The sequence below is a fragment of the Dermacentor albipictus genome, chromosome 2, assembly GCF_038994185.2.
Source record: "Dermacentor albipictus isolate Rhodes 1998 colony chromosome 2, USDA_Dalb.pri_finalv2, whole genome shotgun sequence".
Taxonomy (NCBI): Eukaryota; Metazoa; Arthropoda; class Arachnida; order Ixodida; family Ixodidae; genus Dermacentor; species Dermacentor albipictus.
In genome coordinates, this window is record NC_091822.1 from 20,628,242 (window position 1) to 20,645,504 (window position 17,263).

The 17,263-nt window shown below is 43.9% G+C and overlaps 1 protein-coding gene across 11 annotated transcripts in view; it reads right to left on the reverse strand.

Moving 5' to 3' along the window:
* The window catches only part of LOC135897954 (neprilysin-1-like), a 752,274-nt gene that overhangs the window by 400,274 nt on the left and 334,737 nt on the right, over positions 1 to 17,263 (reverse strand). For all 11 annotated transcript variants that reach the window (XR_010563211.1, XR_010563210.1, XR_010563209.1 and 8 more), the window contains exon 15: positions 9,635 to 9,721. Coding sequence is in view for 8 of the 11 variants with exons in the window: in XM_065426667.1 (XP_065282739.1) it covers positions 9,635 to 9,721 (87 nt within the window). In the remaining 3 variants the exon portion in view is untranslated. The remainder of the gene's footprint in view (positions 1 to 9,634; positions 9,722 to 17,263) is intronic.

Here is a 17,263-nt window from a genome sequence, read left to right on the forward strand (position 1 = left end):
GCCTTTTATAAGGCATTCAAGGACGATGTAGCAGTCGCTCTGCACCACGCAGTCATGCAGGCAAACCACAAAAAGCGTCTTCTCCCATCTTTTAAGACAACGCATGTTGTACTTATCTCCAGAAGAGAAGAGCCTGTTAACAACTGTCGGTAGTATTATTTCGACCAATCAAACTGACGAACCCTGATTAAAATAATTGTCACCAACGTTTTAGCCACAAGGTTACAAAGAGTGATGAAACAAATCGTGGGGCCGCATCAGGCGTGCGGGATTAAAAGCCGATTAATTTTCAGACACATTCATGTCGCCAGAAGTGTCTTAGAGTGTTGCGACGCATTGGGGAAAGCGTGTCGCTATGATACAACTACATTTGGAGAAAGCTTTTGACCGGATGGTACATGAAATTCTGTAGAAAACCTTAGAACGCGTTATACTCGGCTCAGTAGTATCAGAAGGTGTTAAGATGGCATATACAGAGTGTTTCATTAGTCCTGTAAATAAGCGTGTAACAACACCGTTTCAAGTGCTAACATCAGTGCGGCAATGTGGCCCGCTATCTCCATTGCTGTTCGCTATATACCCTTTTGTTTAAAGGTAGATGAGAGTCAACAAGTGAGGGGGTTTAGCTTTATGGCAAGTGAAATTAAAATCTTAGCCTGCACAGACGGCGTAACTGTTTTCTGTAGAGTTAACACCGAAACAGTTAACACTGTTACCCATTTTGTCGAATGTCCGGAAGCGCCGGTTATTGGTGCCAATGCTTAGGTTTTTAGCATGGGAGCTGGGAAACCAAACCACCTTTCTTTCAAAACTTCCTGTGGACAGAGACGCCAGTAAAATACCTAGGCATACCACTTGATCAGTACCAAAAAGTTACTGAGTACTCGAATACGGAAACTACTTTACTGCGAGAGAAAACGTTTAACCAGGGTGGACGTGAACTATCAATGTTCGCTCGGTGAAAGGTGTGCAATTTGTTCATTGTTCCGAAAATTTGGTCCATGTTTCAAATTTTTGGATGAAGAGAGCCAATGTGCAGAAAGTGCACAGAGTTTTCCCAGTCTTTGTGTGAGGATCTACTTGGGAGCAAACAAGCCGGATTAATTTGTTTCGCTCTGTGAGAAAGGGAGGTCTAGTACTAGTCCATTTGTCTCTTTGACAGAAGTTGTCTACGTTTCTTTTTTTAGGCGAACGAAGCGATCTCTTTTCGCGAATGGTAGTACAAGTAAGGCTTACTAGAGTGTTACCTGACATTCCTGTGTCAAAGAACAATGTAAGATGTACAAGTTCTCGTGGTTTCTTAAGTGAGGTTGAATCAGCTTTGCAGTTTTTGAAAGCTTGTTTTTCTTTGGAGTACTACTCTAGAGTTAACAGCAGAAAACTGCATAAAGATGAAAGTGATGTAGGGCTACCAGTGCCTTTGTACCGGTCTATATATGGTGCAGGTCCAGGAGGGGATGTTCTGAAAAGAGTTAAAATGATGCCAATTCGTTCCTCAGCACAAACTTTCTTTTTCCAGCTTCACAGCAATATGTTGCCAGTTTAGCCCTGGCTTCAAGAAAAAGGCACACTTGTTCCGTGGTCTGTTGATTGCCTTTTGTGCAACAAAGGCGAGACCATCGAAGATGTCTTTCTCGAATGCTCGGATGCCACTTCCAGTGGGACATCCTTCAACGAACCTTAAAACAGGAGCTCCCGTTGTCTCATCGAGGCATCCGGTTTTCCCGTGTTCAAAATTTTGGAAACGTACCCCTGAATACATATACATATTATTGTATTCAGGGGTACATATAATATTATTGAATACATATACAGGAATACAGGAATACATATACATATTATTGTATGCAAAGGGGGAAGGCTGCTGGGGAGGATCAGGTAACAGCAGATTTCTTGAAGGATGGTGGGCACATTCTTCTAGAGAAACTGGCCACCCTGTATACGCAATGCCTCATAACGTCGAGCGTACCGGAATCTTGGAAAAACGCTAACATAATCCTAATCCATAAAAAGGGGACGCCAAAGATTTGAAAAAATTATAGACTGATCAGCTTACTGTCCGTTGCCTACAAACCATTTACTAATGTAATCGCAAATAGAATCAGGAACACCTTAGACTTCTGTCAAGCAAAAGACCAGGCAGGATTCCGTAAAGGCTACTCAACAATAGATCATATTCACATTATCAATCAGGTGATAGAGAAATGCACGGAATATAACCAACCCTTATATATAGCTTTCATTGATTACGAGAAAGCATTTGATTCTGTCGAAACCACAGCAGTCATGGAGGCATTACGGAATCAGGGTGTAGACGAGCCGTATGTAAAAATACTGAAAGATATCCATAGCGGCTCCACAGCCACCATAGTCCTCCATAAAGAAAGCAACAAAATCCCAATAAAGAAAGGCGTCAGGCAGGGAGATACGATCTCTCCAATGCTATTAACAGCGTGTTTACAGGAGGTATTCTGAGACCAGGATTGGGAGGAAATGGGGATAAAAGTTAATGGAGCATACCTTAGTAACTTGCGATTCGCTGATGATATTGCCTTGCTTAGTAACTCAGGGGACCACCTGCAATGCATGCTCATTGACCTGGAGAGGCAAAGCAGAATAGTGGGTCTAAAAATTAATCTGCAGAAAACTAAAGTAATATTTAACAGTCTCGGAAGAGAACAGCAATTTACAATAAGCAGCGAGTCACTGGAAGTCGTAAGGGAATACATCTACTTAGGGCAGGTAGTGACTGCGGATCCGGATCATGAGACGGAAATAATCAGAAGAATAAGAATGGGTTGGGGTGCGTTTGGCAGGCATTCTCAGATCATGAATAGCAGGTTGCCATTATCCCTGAAGAGAAAAGTGTATAATAGCTGTGTCTTACCAGTACTCACCTACGGGGCAGAAACCTGGAGGCTTACGAAAAGGGTTCTACTCAAATTGAGGATGACGCAACGAGCTATGGAAAGAAGAATGATAGGTGTAAGGTTGAGGGATAAGAAAAGAGCAGATTGGGTGAGGGAACAAACGTGGGTTAATGACATCTTAGTTGAAATCAAAAAAGAAATGGGCATGGGCAGGACATGTATAGAGGAGGGAAGATAACCGATGGTCATTAAGGGTTACAGACTGGATTCCAAGGGAAGGGAAGCGTAGCAGGAGGCGGCAGAATGTTAGGTGGGCGGATGAGATTAAGAAGTTTGCAGGGACGGCATGGCCACAATTAGTACATGACCGGGGTTGTTGGAGAAATATGGGAGAGGCCTTTGCCCTGCAGTGGGCGTAACCAGACTGATGATGATGATGATGATGATGATCCCTGAATATGGTCTTGTCTTGTTACTGGGCCCGCACAGTCTATGGAAAGTGCTTATGGCAGTCCAGAATGCTCATATAGAGGGTCGCACTGCGAGACAGTACCTTATGGAGAGCATATTATATGTTAGAGTTGCAATCAAGAGTCAATCAAGGTGAATCTCCAGCGTGAATCAGTAGGATGGATGAACTTGTCAACGTGAAGCATTTTTAATGGGTACTCCACTCAATGGTGGTCTTTTTAAGCATTTCATGTACAGTGTTCTCTCTTGTTCGTTCGCCAAGCCAGCAATAAGAAAAGCGACAATGGCTGAATTGGTTAGCGTGGTGGTCTCACAACCCGGAGGTTCGTGGTTTGCATCAGCAGCCCGACAAACAATTTTTATTTTCGCAGTGGCTACAGTTTTTTCGGAAACAACGATATCGATGCCGACACGAGTCAGGCAACCAAAGCTTGGCTTGAAAATAAAAGCATGTGCGAGCCTTCATCTCGATCAAGACAATAAATGTGTTAGTACCTTTGTTCAATGTTCCGCGTCACCTCTTTGTCGTGCGCTATGCAGCCTCACTGGTCGTCCACTTTAACAGAGTGGAATAGCTCAGTATTTTAAGCATGAAATGCTTTCAGTTCCCACTGCCGGTGGTGACTGAGCCAAAAGCAAGAGCCGTTATCCGGGCACTCAAACGAGAGCATATATTTAATTTACTACCGTTTTTAGGCCCTTATAGAACAACATTATATTTTTAAAGCCAACCACGAGGCCATTTGTCATTATTTGCATCATTGAGTTGACTACAACATTCTTGGTGCTCTTTTACCATGATTGACCTTGCACCTTACACCACATATCGTCATGATCATCAAACGAGGACATCCGGGAAGTTGCGAGAACGAAACGCCATCATCCGGGCAACCAGTCTCTGGCCCCTAACCTTTGTACAGCACCACATTACCTACGCCAGTAGCTGCCCAAACAAGTTGCAACCAATATTGCTTCCGAGTTTTTCCTAATCATTGTTCACAATATCACTCCAGCTGTAGCTTCTATTACGCTGAAGCTTCATTTGTCCTTTCCAGTAGCAACTTTCAAAATGCGTATACAGGGCACCAAACACTTCATTGTGATCTTTTGCGCTGATAGAGGGTTACCTGTGCTCTTTTGAACGCGAATGGTTCGTCAGTTCCAGGGCGTGATTTTGCTTCGCCTGGAGATATGGCGCAACGCTCCGTGGTGCCTGCTTCAGGCAGTTTTCTTCAAGCTGGGCTGTGCTGTCTCTCTCTCTGGCGTCTTTCGCTGCCTGTCATGCCACCTTTATCCGGTTTCTTTGTTCTAGCTGGGCAGCGTTCATAAGGACCAGGGCATATTATGGCGTGGTGTGGTTAGGTGTGCAGTAGGGAGCATGCACTCACCCTTTCTAAGATTGTGGCTAGTATCATCTCCAACCAATCTGCATTGCGGGTTGCTATTTCATGCTTACATCTAGTCTCGATTACGGAAGAGCCAGCGATTCTTTACAAAGATGAGTGTAAAACCGAGCCGTCCTGATAGAAAAATTTTTGGAGACAGAAGGCCATATCCGCTTCTGTACGAGACGACAGACCCTGAATAAACGCCAAGGACGCCGAGGACACACCAAGGCCTCAATCTCCTTGACTTTGGAATGCGACGATGCCACAGCAGACGAGAGCGCACAAACATGATTACGATCTGTGGCAACTACGTCACCTTCAAGCACATGGCCTTCATTAAGAAAGAACGATGAAGAACGTAAACACAGTGCTTGCCTGTCAGCAAACGAAGAAAAAAAATGGCTCAAGGCTTAGCTGGGTTAAGCCTGGAAGATTGCGAAAGCAATACCCTTGGCTGCGCCTTGGTTCGGCTGATGGTGTGGGCATGGTTGCCCTTTGTTAAACTTATGGCTGTACATCATCCGACATAGCGCAAGGCAGCGCACCGACCACTGCTGGGAGCCGAGCTGTAGCCCCATTTATCCTCCCAGCGTGACGTCACACCAGCAAGCGCCCTCTCTCGGTAGCGCCGCAGCAGCGGCGCTCAAGGCTTCGCCTCCACCATCGATGCCGCGAGCTGGGGCCCCGTCTCTCGGTCTGGCGTGACGTCACACGGTCACGTAACACGCAGCTGTATAAGGAGGCGCCACGACCACCGATGGGCTGAAAGTGCGAGCAGTATTGCTTTCTCAATAAAGAGCACGCGACATTTCGCACGTACAGAGAGGATGCGAAATTTTCATGCTGTCATCAGGCTTCCGCAGCAGCTCGCCGCCAGCTGGTGTGGCTGCTCTGTAGCGACTGCGTTTCAGCGCTGGGGGCGAGCCACGCACGATTTACTTCTAGTGTATAAGGAGCCTGCTGCGGCGGCGGCTATCGGTCCGAGATGGCACCAGATTAGCGCTTGTCTGCTCACCGATTACACAATCGATAAGGCATGCGGTGAATGCGTGAAAACAAAGCGCTGCATGAGTGCAGGTCTGTCTGGCGCCTGCTCTGAATCGCGCCCACACGTCACTCGCGCGCTGCCTCTCGTGGTCTCCCGATTAGCGCGGCAATCACGCCACACTTCACTTATTTGCATGGTGCCGTACAGTACCGATTCTCCATGCCCGCCAATATATCGCGAAAGGAAAACACGTATAGAGCTGCGCTCAAATTTCTCACTAAGGAGTATCGTCATCATCGCTGAATTTTCTTCATCAACAAACTCTTTACCACCAGATATCTAAAGTTTAGGAACAGGTGTCTTCAGTCCATGTCGAGGAAAGCGGGCTCCACTAGGATTATTAACTGGGCCAAAGATAGAAACGCCCTTACCTTTCCTCTAATGAAAAAGGTTTAAGCTTCATGAGCTCATTCGTTTTGTCATCATTCTTGTATTTTCTGTCCTATCACATTAGAGTAGCTATACTGCAAGCCTTGCAACGCCTAACACGCGAGCCCTTTCCAGTGAGGCTAGCTTAGCAGGACTCTTTGAGGAACTATCAGACATTGTTTAGGATATTATCGGCCTTAGTGATATTAGAACTGGTGTGACTTACACATTGCTAAATAACGGCCATGTCCTCTGCTATAGAGGTCTCCCTGAGAAGAAGCAATACCGGGTAGGATTCCTAATGCATAAGGCCATAGCGGTCAATATTGACGAATTCTACAGCATTATACGAGAGGGTAGCAGTAGTCGTAATGTAACTTAATACTAGGCACAGATTAACGGTAGTACAAGCCTATGCTACAACATCCAGTCACGATGATGATCAAGCAGATCTTTTTATGAAGATGTTGAATTAGCGATGAGAAAAGTGCAAACTCGGTATACAGTAGCAATGGTTGACTTCAATGCAAAAGTGGGGGAAAAGCAGGGGGGTGAATACGCAATTGGCAACTACTGAGTCGATTTTAGAAACGCTAGAGGACAGGTGCTGGTGGAATTCGCAGAAAGGAATGAGCTGAGAATAATGAACACGTTCTTCAGGAAACGTAGCAACAGAAACTGGACCTGGCAAAGCCCTAATGGCGAAACAAGAAATTAAGTTGATTTCATAAATTCTGCCGATCCCACCATAGTGCAGGATGTAGAAGTGATAGGCAGGGTAAAGAGCAGTGATCATAGGTTAGTAAGGGCGAGGATGCGCCTCAATTTGAACAGAGAAAGAGTAGAATTGATGAAGAAAAACCAGGTCAACTTACACGCAGTAAGGGTAAAAGCAGACAAATTTGGGCTGGTACTTGCAAACAAATATGCAGCCTTAGAACAGAGAGATGATGATGATGACATAGAGGTAATGAATGAAGCCGTAATGAGGCTAGCCTCTTAGGCAGCAATTGAAGTGGGAGGCAAGGCACCAAGGCAACCAGTAGGCAAGCTCTCCCATATAACAAGGGGCCTAATAAAAAAACGAGAAAGAATGAAAGTGCAAACTCAAGAGATAAGATATTATTCGCGGAGCTGTCAAAACTCATCCACAAAACTAAAATAAGTGATATTCAAAATTATAACGTGAGAAAGACTGAAGAAGCCCTTAGAAAAATGGACGCAGCCTGAAATTAGTGAGAGGGAAACTTGGCATAGGACAAACCAAGATGTATGCACTAAATGATAAGCAGGGTAATATCGTCAGCAATCTCGAACGTATAATGAAAGCAGCGGAAGAATTCTATACTGACCTTTACAATACCCAGAGGACTCAGGAGTACTCTATTCGAAACAGCATTGAACAGTATACAGAAACTCCTCCTATATATAGATATGAGGTCAGAACGGCCTTGCAAGACATGAAACGGGGAAAAGCGGCAGGAGAGGATAGACTAACAGCAGATTTATTCAATGATGGAGGAGACATAATGCTAGGAAAACTGGCGGCTCTCTATACGAACTGTCTATTGAGTACAAGGGTCCCAGAAAACTGGAAAAGTGCAAACATTATACTAATCCACAAAAAGAAGACGTTATAGAAATGAAACAGTATAGCGCCATTACCTTACACCTAGTTTTATAAAATATTTATGCAAATAACCTCCAATAGAATAAGGGCAAGACTGGACTTTAGCCGACCAAGGGAACATGCTGGCTTCAGGAAGGGATACTATAAAATGGATCACGTCCATGTCATTAATCAGGTTATCGAGAAATCCGCAGAGTACAATGAGCCTCTCTATATGGCTTTCGTATAGATTACTAAAAACATTTAATTCAGTAGACATACCAGCAGTCATATAGGAATTGCATAATCAAGAAGTATAGACCGTTTGCGTTAATACCCTGGAAATTATCAACAGAGATTCCACAGCCATCTTTATTCTACACAAGAATAGTAAGATACGTACAAAGAAATGAGCCAGACAAGTAGACACAATCGCTCCAATGCTATTCACTGCGTGCTTGGAAGGAGTATTCAAGCTATTAAACTGGGAAAGTTTAGGAGTAAGGATCGACGGCGAATACCTCAATAACCTTCGGTTTGCCGATGACATTGTTCTATTCAGCAACACTGTGGACAAGTTACAACAAATGATTGAAGACTTTAACAGGGAGACCGTAAGGGTGAATTTGCAGATTAACAGACAGACGAGAAAGATAATGCTAAATAACCAGGCAAAGGAACACGAGTTCAAGATCGCAAGTCAGCTTTAGAGTCTTTGAAGGAGTACATTTATCTAGGTCAACTAATCATAGGGAACCCTGACCATGAAAAGGAAATTCACAGAAGAATAAAAATAGGTTGGATCGCATACGGCAGACATCGTGAGGTCCTGACTGGGGGCTTACCGTTATCATGGAAAAGGAAGGTATAGAATCGGTGCAGTTTAATGGCGCTAACATACGGTGCAGGGGCTTGGACAGTGATAAACAAGCTTGAGAACAATTTAAGGACTGCGCAAGGAGAGATGGAACGAAGAACGCTGGGCATATCTTTAAGATACAGAAAGAGAGCAGAATGGGTCAAAGAGGAAACGGGTATAGACGATATTCTAGTAGACAGTGAGAGAAAATAATGGCGCTGGGAACGTCTTGTAGTAAGCAGATTAGATAACGGTTGGACCATTAGGGTGACAAAATGGGTACTAAGAGAAGGGGAGCGCAGTAGAAGACGGCAGAAAACATGGTGGTGCGACGAAATTAAGAAATTTGTGGGTGCTAGTTGAAATCGGTTGGCGCAGGACAGGGGTGATAGAGACCGCAGGGAGAGGCCTTCGTCCCGCAGTGGACAGAAAATAGGATGATGATGATCATGATGATGATGATGATGATGATGATGGTGGTGGTGGTGGTGGTGATGATGATGGTGGCGATTTTACATTGTTTATTGAAAGAAGTGTATCGTTTGTCTTTACTTTAATATGTACACTACCGCTCCTATTACTTTTTGCAATGCTTTAACGTTTGTATAAGAGGTGTACACATTTTTCTACTGTTTGTTACTAAAGTATGTATAATATGTGTTGTTATATGGCCAATATATACTCCTAATTCCGTCTGTGACGCCCCCCTTACCGATTGCCTCATACGAGGTCTGTAGGGGCATCTTTAAATAACTACAAATTTTAGTATCCTAAGCACGATTATTTGGCTCTCATATTTCAAGTCTTCGATGACGTTTCGGCTCTAAACAGTTTGTGGCAACTTTGTTCAAGTGCTTCTAGGACGGTGATGCACAAAGACGGAAAAATTAATGCTGTGCCTAGCGTGCACCAAGTAGAGGACTAAATTTCTTTGACGTCCGTGTTAATCGGACAATCATTACAATGAAGGACACCTCTCATATTTTTCTGTCAGAAGGCAAGCGCTGCCTCATTTCTTACCTATATTGAGGCAGCCAAGATAAAAAGCTGCAGCCTTTTGTAGAGCGTTCTGCCGCCGGTAAGACACAAGCGTGTGGTTCAGCTTGTCTGTAAGTAAAGAAAATATACATGGTGAAATTAGCGCTGAAATGTTATATTGGAATCGAAATAGGGGCAATGACTCGACAGTGCTAAGGACATACCAACTAAGCGAAATCGCAACGATTTTAAAGTTTACTAGTATTTGAATAGGTTCGGGTGATTTGTTTGTGGTCACAAATAGATATGAAAGCAAAGTGAACAAGTATATAGGGCATTGCACCCTCAAAATTGACATTTTATTGAAATTTTATGAAAGCGCCAATTGTCATCCAGCCGTGAGTAGCACATGGCAACATCCGAGAGAAAGCTTTGCAGTGCTAGAAAAATTCCTGTAGTTCCATCCAAACCAAATGCAATGCTAGGTTCTATTTGAATTTATCTTTGATTAAGCGGTAAATTTGGATAGATCTTGTTAGTCTTTACAGAAGAGAAATCGACCAAACATAAAAATCGTCGTAGGCACAAGCCGCACTCGCTAAATACACGTGTGCGGTGCTCTTGACATAAAACTATGACTGTGTTCTTTTTTCATATTCGTTTAAACGTATTCCGAACTTTGAATGCTAGCTAATGATATGACGCTACTTAAAAGTCAACTTTGGTACCTTGAGGTATCATGTGACTGTTCATTGGTGACGTGGTAATCATGCCTGCTGTTTAAATAGCATTTTTAACTCTCCCACTATTGCAGTGAGCGTAGCAGGGTAGAACACCGAAAGCTAGGCTATAAATGGGCGTAAACGAATATCCACCAGAATGACAGCGACAGGCCACACCGTGTTCAATCGCTTCATCGGTTTAACGTGTGCACATCAGGCAGAAAGAAGCGGCGAGTTGTGCACCCTTCCACCGAAGTTCTAGGGTATTTCTAGTTATGAAAACTTGATCCCAGGAGCAGAGCATGCAGACCAAGGTAAGGCGACGCCACCACAACCCCATATGCATAATTGATAGAAGCGAATTTCGGGAGCCGTATTCTGTAACGACTCCGTATTCGAAGAATCCGCTTTGCGAGCAGTGATTGGTCGCCGCCTGGGTGACGCCGTCGCCTTCGGGCGCGCGCGCATGTTATGGAAACGTCACGCACAATTCAATGAATTTGTCGTCTGCTAAGAAGCGAAGTGTGATCCGAAGGCGCCGAGTGCCGTGTGCAGAGGCTGTGCATTCAGAGCAAGTATGCACGGGAAATTTCATAGTAGGGGTGGACTAACTGAAATTTGGGAGTGGGCTCGAAATTGGAGGTGGGCGAACTTTAAGTTTAGACGCGGACCAACTTAAGTTCTGCGGCGGGCCAGCCTAAAATTTGGGGGGGGGGGGTCCAACTGAAATTCGTGGCGGGGCAACTGCAATATGGAGGTGGGCCAACTAACCAAATATTAATGCACAAAGGACAGTCGCCTAAATTCAACATCGTGTGCCATTCTCAAAACGTGCCATTATAACCATGTTCCATATACCAGTAACCAACTAGCCCACCTAAGTCTCTTAAGCAGTAGAAATGACTTCTAACTTTTAAAGAAACCTATGCCTATTATTTCTCTCAACAGTTTTAGATAAGCTCCAAAATAGCAGAACGAACAATAAACCTGCTCTAAAAGAAATACTAATGCACTTTGGTAATTACGTCGCCGCCAAGTGAGTATAACAACTATAACTAAAATCAAATTTGCAGCCGTTTCAATTATTAAACTTGGTCTAGCATGATTTAAATGACTAACACATACCCCTTGTTTACTTTTCCAATTGTAGAGACAACAAAAATACGTTGATGTCCAGCAGTCGCGAACCTACAACGCTTGCTAACAGAGTATGACTTTGGAGGATTTAAGGAAGCATGAAAAAAATACCAGTTTTAAATTTGCGGCGATTATATTGACAAGCCTTATAGACGTCAAGTGAGCCACCATTTTTACATGGAGGGCTTGAATACTACTTAATTAGGGCGAAGTACCTCAACATAAAAATTTCTACAAAAGCTTTTGCATTATTAGCAGAACAAAATAAGATTACCCCTCCATTCATACTTCGTTTAGCACCCGTGACATTTTCAATCTACACCAAAAATAACTAATGGGAAACATTGGCAGTATGATCTGTAAAAACATAATTATTTTTCTCGTGACAATTTGGAAAATTTTAGACAATGTTGAGCAGCTCCCACATTTCGAGTTGTTCTCACAATATCATTAACACCTTCTCTTAGCTTTAATGATTAAAACACTTAAAATCTTGCGCAATACTTTATATTAATACGTAAGCCACATATTTACCCGTTGTTTCATTTTTTCGTTGTTTGTGATCTCTTTCACGCATACATTCAAGCTTCCATTTGGCTGGCTACCCATTGATATCAAAGTGAACTATATAGCTGTGCAGACTTAACCTTCATTCCGTTTTGAGTATGGCCTTCCCCATAGAAACTGCCAAATCTGGAAGGGTATTTTCTTGGCCTTGCATAAGATCAAGTTTTGACCATTCGATGTCCGATGTTGTTCCCGTCATCTAGAAATTTTGCCTTTCGAACACACTAGCTGTTAGCCACAAACTTTTTGATTGGATCAATCAGTTACTATTGGTGAAAAAGGGGCAATGATTGCTGATCTCAGAGGTAAAGACGAGTGAGGCTGGTGTACGGGTGATATTTAAGCATGACCTATAAGAATTTTCGTTCCATGGGCAGTACAACTTGTTCACGATGTTTTGAGTTCATAGCTAAACGCACTAATTCAGTCTGTGTACGCTACATAAATGGTGTCATCGGTTACTAATAAATTGGTGTTAATTAAACCCGGTATTGAATGGTAACAATTTTCTGTAGATAAATTTTTAAAACTTTTGTCGAGATGAACCATTATTTCAACCAAGCAGGACGATAGTGACTAGTACATGCACAAATGGTATAAGCCAACGCGGTGGGTGATGACTGACAGTGCTCATCGCTATTTTTTTAGCTTTGAGTGCCACTTGTCTAGCTGTTTTACACAGGTAACGCCGGAAGAAGTAAAGAAAGTCTTGGAAGCTATGCAAAGGGGGAAGGCAGCTGGGGAGGATCAGGTAACACCAGATTTGTTGAAGGATGGTGGGCAGATTGTTCTAGAAGAACTGGCCACCCAGTATACGCAATACCTCATGACTTCGAACGTACCGGAATTTTGGAGGAACGCCAACGTAATCCTAATCAATAAGAAAGGGGACGCCCAAGACTTGAAAAATTATAGACCGATCAGCTTACTGTCAGTTGCCTACAAACTATTTACTAAGGTAATCGCAAATGGAATCAGCCACACCTCAAACTTTTGTCAACCAAAGGACCAGGCAGGATTCCCTACAGGCTTCTCAACAATACACCATATTCACACTATCAATCAGGTGATAGAGAAATGTGAAGAATATAACCAACCCTTATATATAGTTTTCATTGATTACGAGAAAGCGTTTGATTTAGCTGAAACCCCAACAGTCATGGAGGCATTACGGAATCAGGGTGTACACGAGCCGTATGTAAAAATTTTAATATATATATATATATATATATATATATATATATATATATATATATATATATAGTGGCTCCACAGCCACCGTGATACTCCATAAGAAAAGCAACAAAATCCCAATAAAGGAAGGAGTGAGGCAGGGAGATACGATCTCTCCAACGCTATTCACAGCGTGTTTACAGGAGGTATTCAGAGACCTGAATTGGGAAAAATTGGGGATAAGAGTTAATGAAGAATACCTTCGCAACTTGCGATTCACTGATGATATTGCCTTGCTTAGTAACTCAGGGGGCCAACTGCAATGCATGCCCACTGACCTGGAGAGGCAAAGCAGAAGGGTGGGTCTAAAAATTAATATGAAGAAAACTAAAGTAATGTTGAGCAGTCTCGGAAGAGAACAGCAGTTTATGATAGGTAGGGAGGCACTGCAAGTAGTAAGGAAATACATTTACTTAGGACAGGTAGTGACCGCAGATCCGGATCATGAGACTGAAATAATCAGAAGAATAAGAATGTGCTGGGGTGCGTTTGGCAGACATTCTCAGATCATGAACAGCAGGTTGCCATTATCCCTCCAGAGAAAAGTGTATAACAGCTGTGTCTTACTAGTACTCACCTACAGGGCAGAAACCTGGAGGCTTACGAAAAAGGTTCTGCTTAAATTGAGGACGACGCAACGAGCATTGGAAAGAAGAATAGTGGTTGTAACGTTAAGGGATAAGAAAAGAGCAGATTGGGTGAGGGAACAAACGCGAGTTAATGACATCTTAGTTGAAATCAAGAAAAAGAAATGGGCATGGGCAGGACATGTTATAAGGAGGGAAGATAAGCGATGGTCATTAAGGGTTACGGAGTAGATTCCAAGGGAAGTGAAGCGTAGCAGGGGGCGACAGAAAGTTAGGTGGGTGGATGACACTAAGAAGTATGCAGGGACAACATGGCCACGATTATTACATGACCGGGGCAGTTGGAGAAGTATGGGAGAGCCCTTTGCCCTGCAGTGGGCTTAACCAGGCTATTGATGATGATGACGACGATGATGATGATAATGATGATGTTTTGCTGGGCACAGGTTCGCCCAATAAAAAGTTACCGTTTTGAAATTCGTGCTTTTGATAGTGTGTTATTCTACGCTGTGAAGACAACGTGACAATATCAAGATTTAGCAACCTTCTTGAGATTAGTGGCGTCACAAATGGCAGCGACAAATGCGGATGGTAAGTCGAGTTTTCGGCAGTCCATGGTTAGAATGGGTGACAGTGAGAGTCGGAGTTCCATGGTAGCCCCCACATTTTGGTTTGGTGATCGATGCAAAGTGAAGTGTAGAGTCGACAAAGGAATAGCTCAAATTTAAGAACAGTATTCGTGTAGTAAATATTGTGAAAGAGGTAGGAACAGATAAACTTAGACGTGAGGCAAGTCTGGCAAACCGAGGACTAGTGATATTGTTGTTATGCTTACGTGACGCGCATTATTTGATAAAATGAAAGAGGCGGCTCTGTTATCAAGAAATTCAAGATGATTTGCTAGATTTGCTTGACAATGGTCCCAAATGGAGCAGGCATATTGGAGCTTGGGACGTATCATTGTTTTATTGAACTCTTACATAACAGTTGCCCTAGAATAGTTGCGGCGTATGAAACGGAGTGCGGTTAGCGTTGAATTTATGTATTCGAGATGCACATTGCGATGGAGACACTGTTACAATGTGTTCCATCCTTGCCCACTAGGTGGCTCCGAATCAACGTTTGCCGCTCTCCAAGATGGCACTTCTCAGATTCGAGCACCAAACACGCTTTGTCTAAACAGTGCAGTATAGTTTGACACGGGCCATTGCTCGCTGAACGTGCGCCGAAAATTTACAACATCGTCTGAATAGCACATCCACACTCTTAACTACAACCGCGCATATCGTTGATAAAGTGCTCGGAAGTCGCAGGCGCATTACACAGTATAGAAGGTGTCAATGTAAATGCAAAAAAGTCCGTGGAAAGTTACAAATACCATTTTCTTCTTGTCTGCCTCGTGCATAGTAATTTGCCAGGACGCCAATCTCAATTTAGCCGGCGTAAGATGCTCGATAGGTACTCGGTATCAATTTGATTTTGTGGCAGAGAACACGTCTTTTTTTTACGGTGCCCCATGCCGTGTATGCCATCTTGCACCAAAGTTACCTTGCCCACTGTCTATATGACGGCTGGATTATCTCACTACCAAGTTTTCGTGGACTTGGTAGTTGATCACTTCGCGTTCTGATGGTGACACTCTGTATGAATCCTGGCGTAAAGGTTGGGCCGATGATTCATTTGTGTGACGCTGTGTACGACAAAATAGAAACGATTGTGCCTCCTTTCCCTGAGAAAGCTCGAAACTCTGGAATGTTTTAGAAGGATATTCGGGACTTGAAGACGCTTATTCTTTCTGAACGAGTTCTTTGACTTGGAATGGAGAAGACCGCATGGCATGCATCAACAAAATTTTGTTCTCCCGCAGAGTAACGACCTCGGCAAGCATGGAGGGACCCCTTGGTTTCACGAAATGCCTGGAGTTTCAGACCCTGTGGTGTACTGTAGGTTCCATTCGAGCATTTTACGGTTCATAGGTTAGTCCGTTCGTGAGGTCTTTCCAGCGTGTAATAGGACATTAGCCCATCCCTTTTAATGCAGATTAGAGGAGCGGGGAACTATGGTTGCATCAGATAATCAGTTGTCGGCTGGGAACGAAGGGATTGAAAATACTTCACAAATAATGGTGACAGAACTGTGTCGCCGGACACACGCAGCATACTATCATCATACGGGGGATCTTCCATAAAGGCGGCTGAAAGGCTTGTACCTGCACTAAATTCTCACGTTTTGCAGTGAACAGTGGCACCACAAAGTCCAGAAAAATCAAGGCCCACAATTATACCACTCAAAGAGTTATGAGAAACATGGAACCCTGCGTTACATATTTGACCACTAAAGCTAAAATTCGCACACCCCGACACGATGTCACTCCCAAATTCATTCCGCGAGACGGATCGGCAGTGTCCCAGACCACTTATCACATTCCGTTCTTCTAAGACGAAAAGTGATTAGTGATCGCTGTAATGGTTGCTGTCGTGTCTAATATTATTGAAACACCATGAATTAGTACAAACACCTTGTATTTAAACATCTGAATGCGGGGAGGTAACTCTGTGGACATCGAAGAATACCCCGCGACTTCACGCCAAAAAGGTGCACGGTCGCTACTTTTCATGAGGTGTCCACAGGATAACGACACCACGGTGATAGGCTTGTGCTAGAAGCAGCTGTGATTGGAGGGCGAAGAATGCTTCCGCAGTGTCCAAAGGCACTGGTGAGAAATGCTTCCCGGATATGTGTACAAGGTCGAGTATGAGCCTTCAAGTAGAATGCGGAACCACCCAGGCGTCGTTGGTCGGTTGGACCTTGGTGGCGGGCGGGAATATCAGTACCTGGTGATATAACGCGCGACGCTGCAGCTACAGCATACGGGTAAAGGATGGTAGAAGAACTGCTGCTCAAAGCGCTGAGGCATGGGAGGTTGTTGAACGGAGTTAGTTGGTTCAGTCTCCTGACAAGGACCAATGGCCTGAATGCAAAGCAACCGTGGTGACGCAGTTATCTATATCACTGTTACGATGAAGATGTTCCCTGATGTGGCCCTACTTGCAGATTGGGGCGCGTGGCAGATACCGACGGTTGTGAAGTAGTGTACCGGTGCTGCAGGCGCACTTCCGTCACGGAGAATAGGCAGCAAGTATTTTTTCCATATATTTGCATGCCAGCGACCGCGTCCTAGCAGTTCTTTGCACGCGATCTGCCGTATGCAAGAGGAACGGTCGGTGTACGGTGTGACCTCGACGGCGGCAACAGTTGCCGCGTTGACCTGTCACTCAAATTTTAGGGCAATCAACCTGTCTCTAATTCGCTAAATGCATGGCCGTGACGTATAACATGTCAGACGGAATTGAGTTTTTTTTCTGCCTAGAAGGAAACTGTGGACATCTTCTGCAATTGTGCTGAGGGTATGTATTGAGGGGATG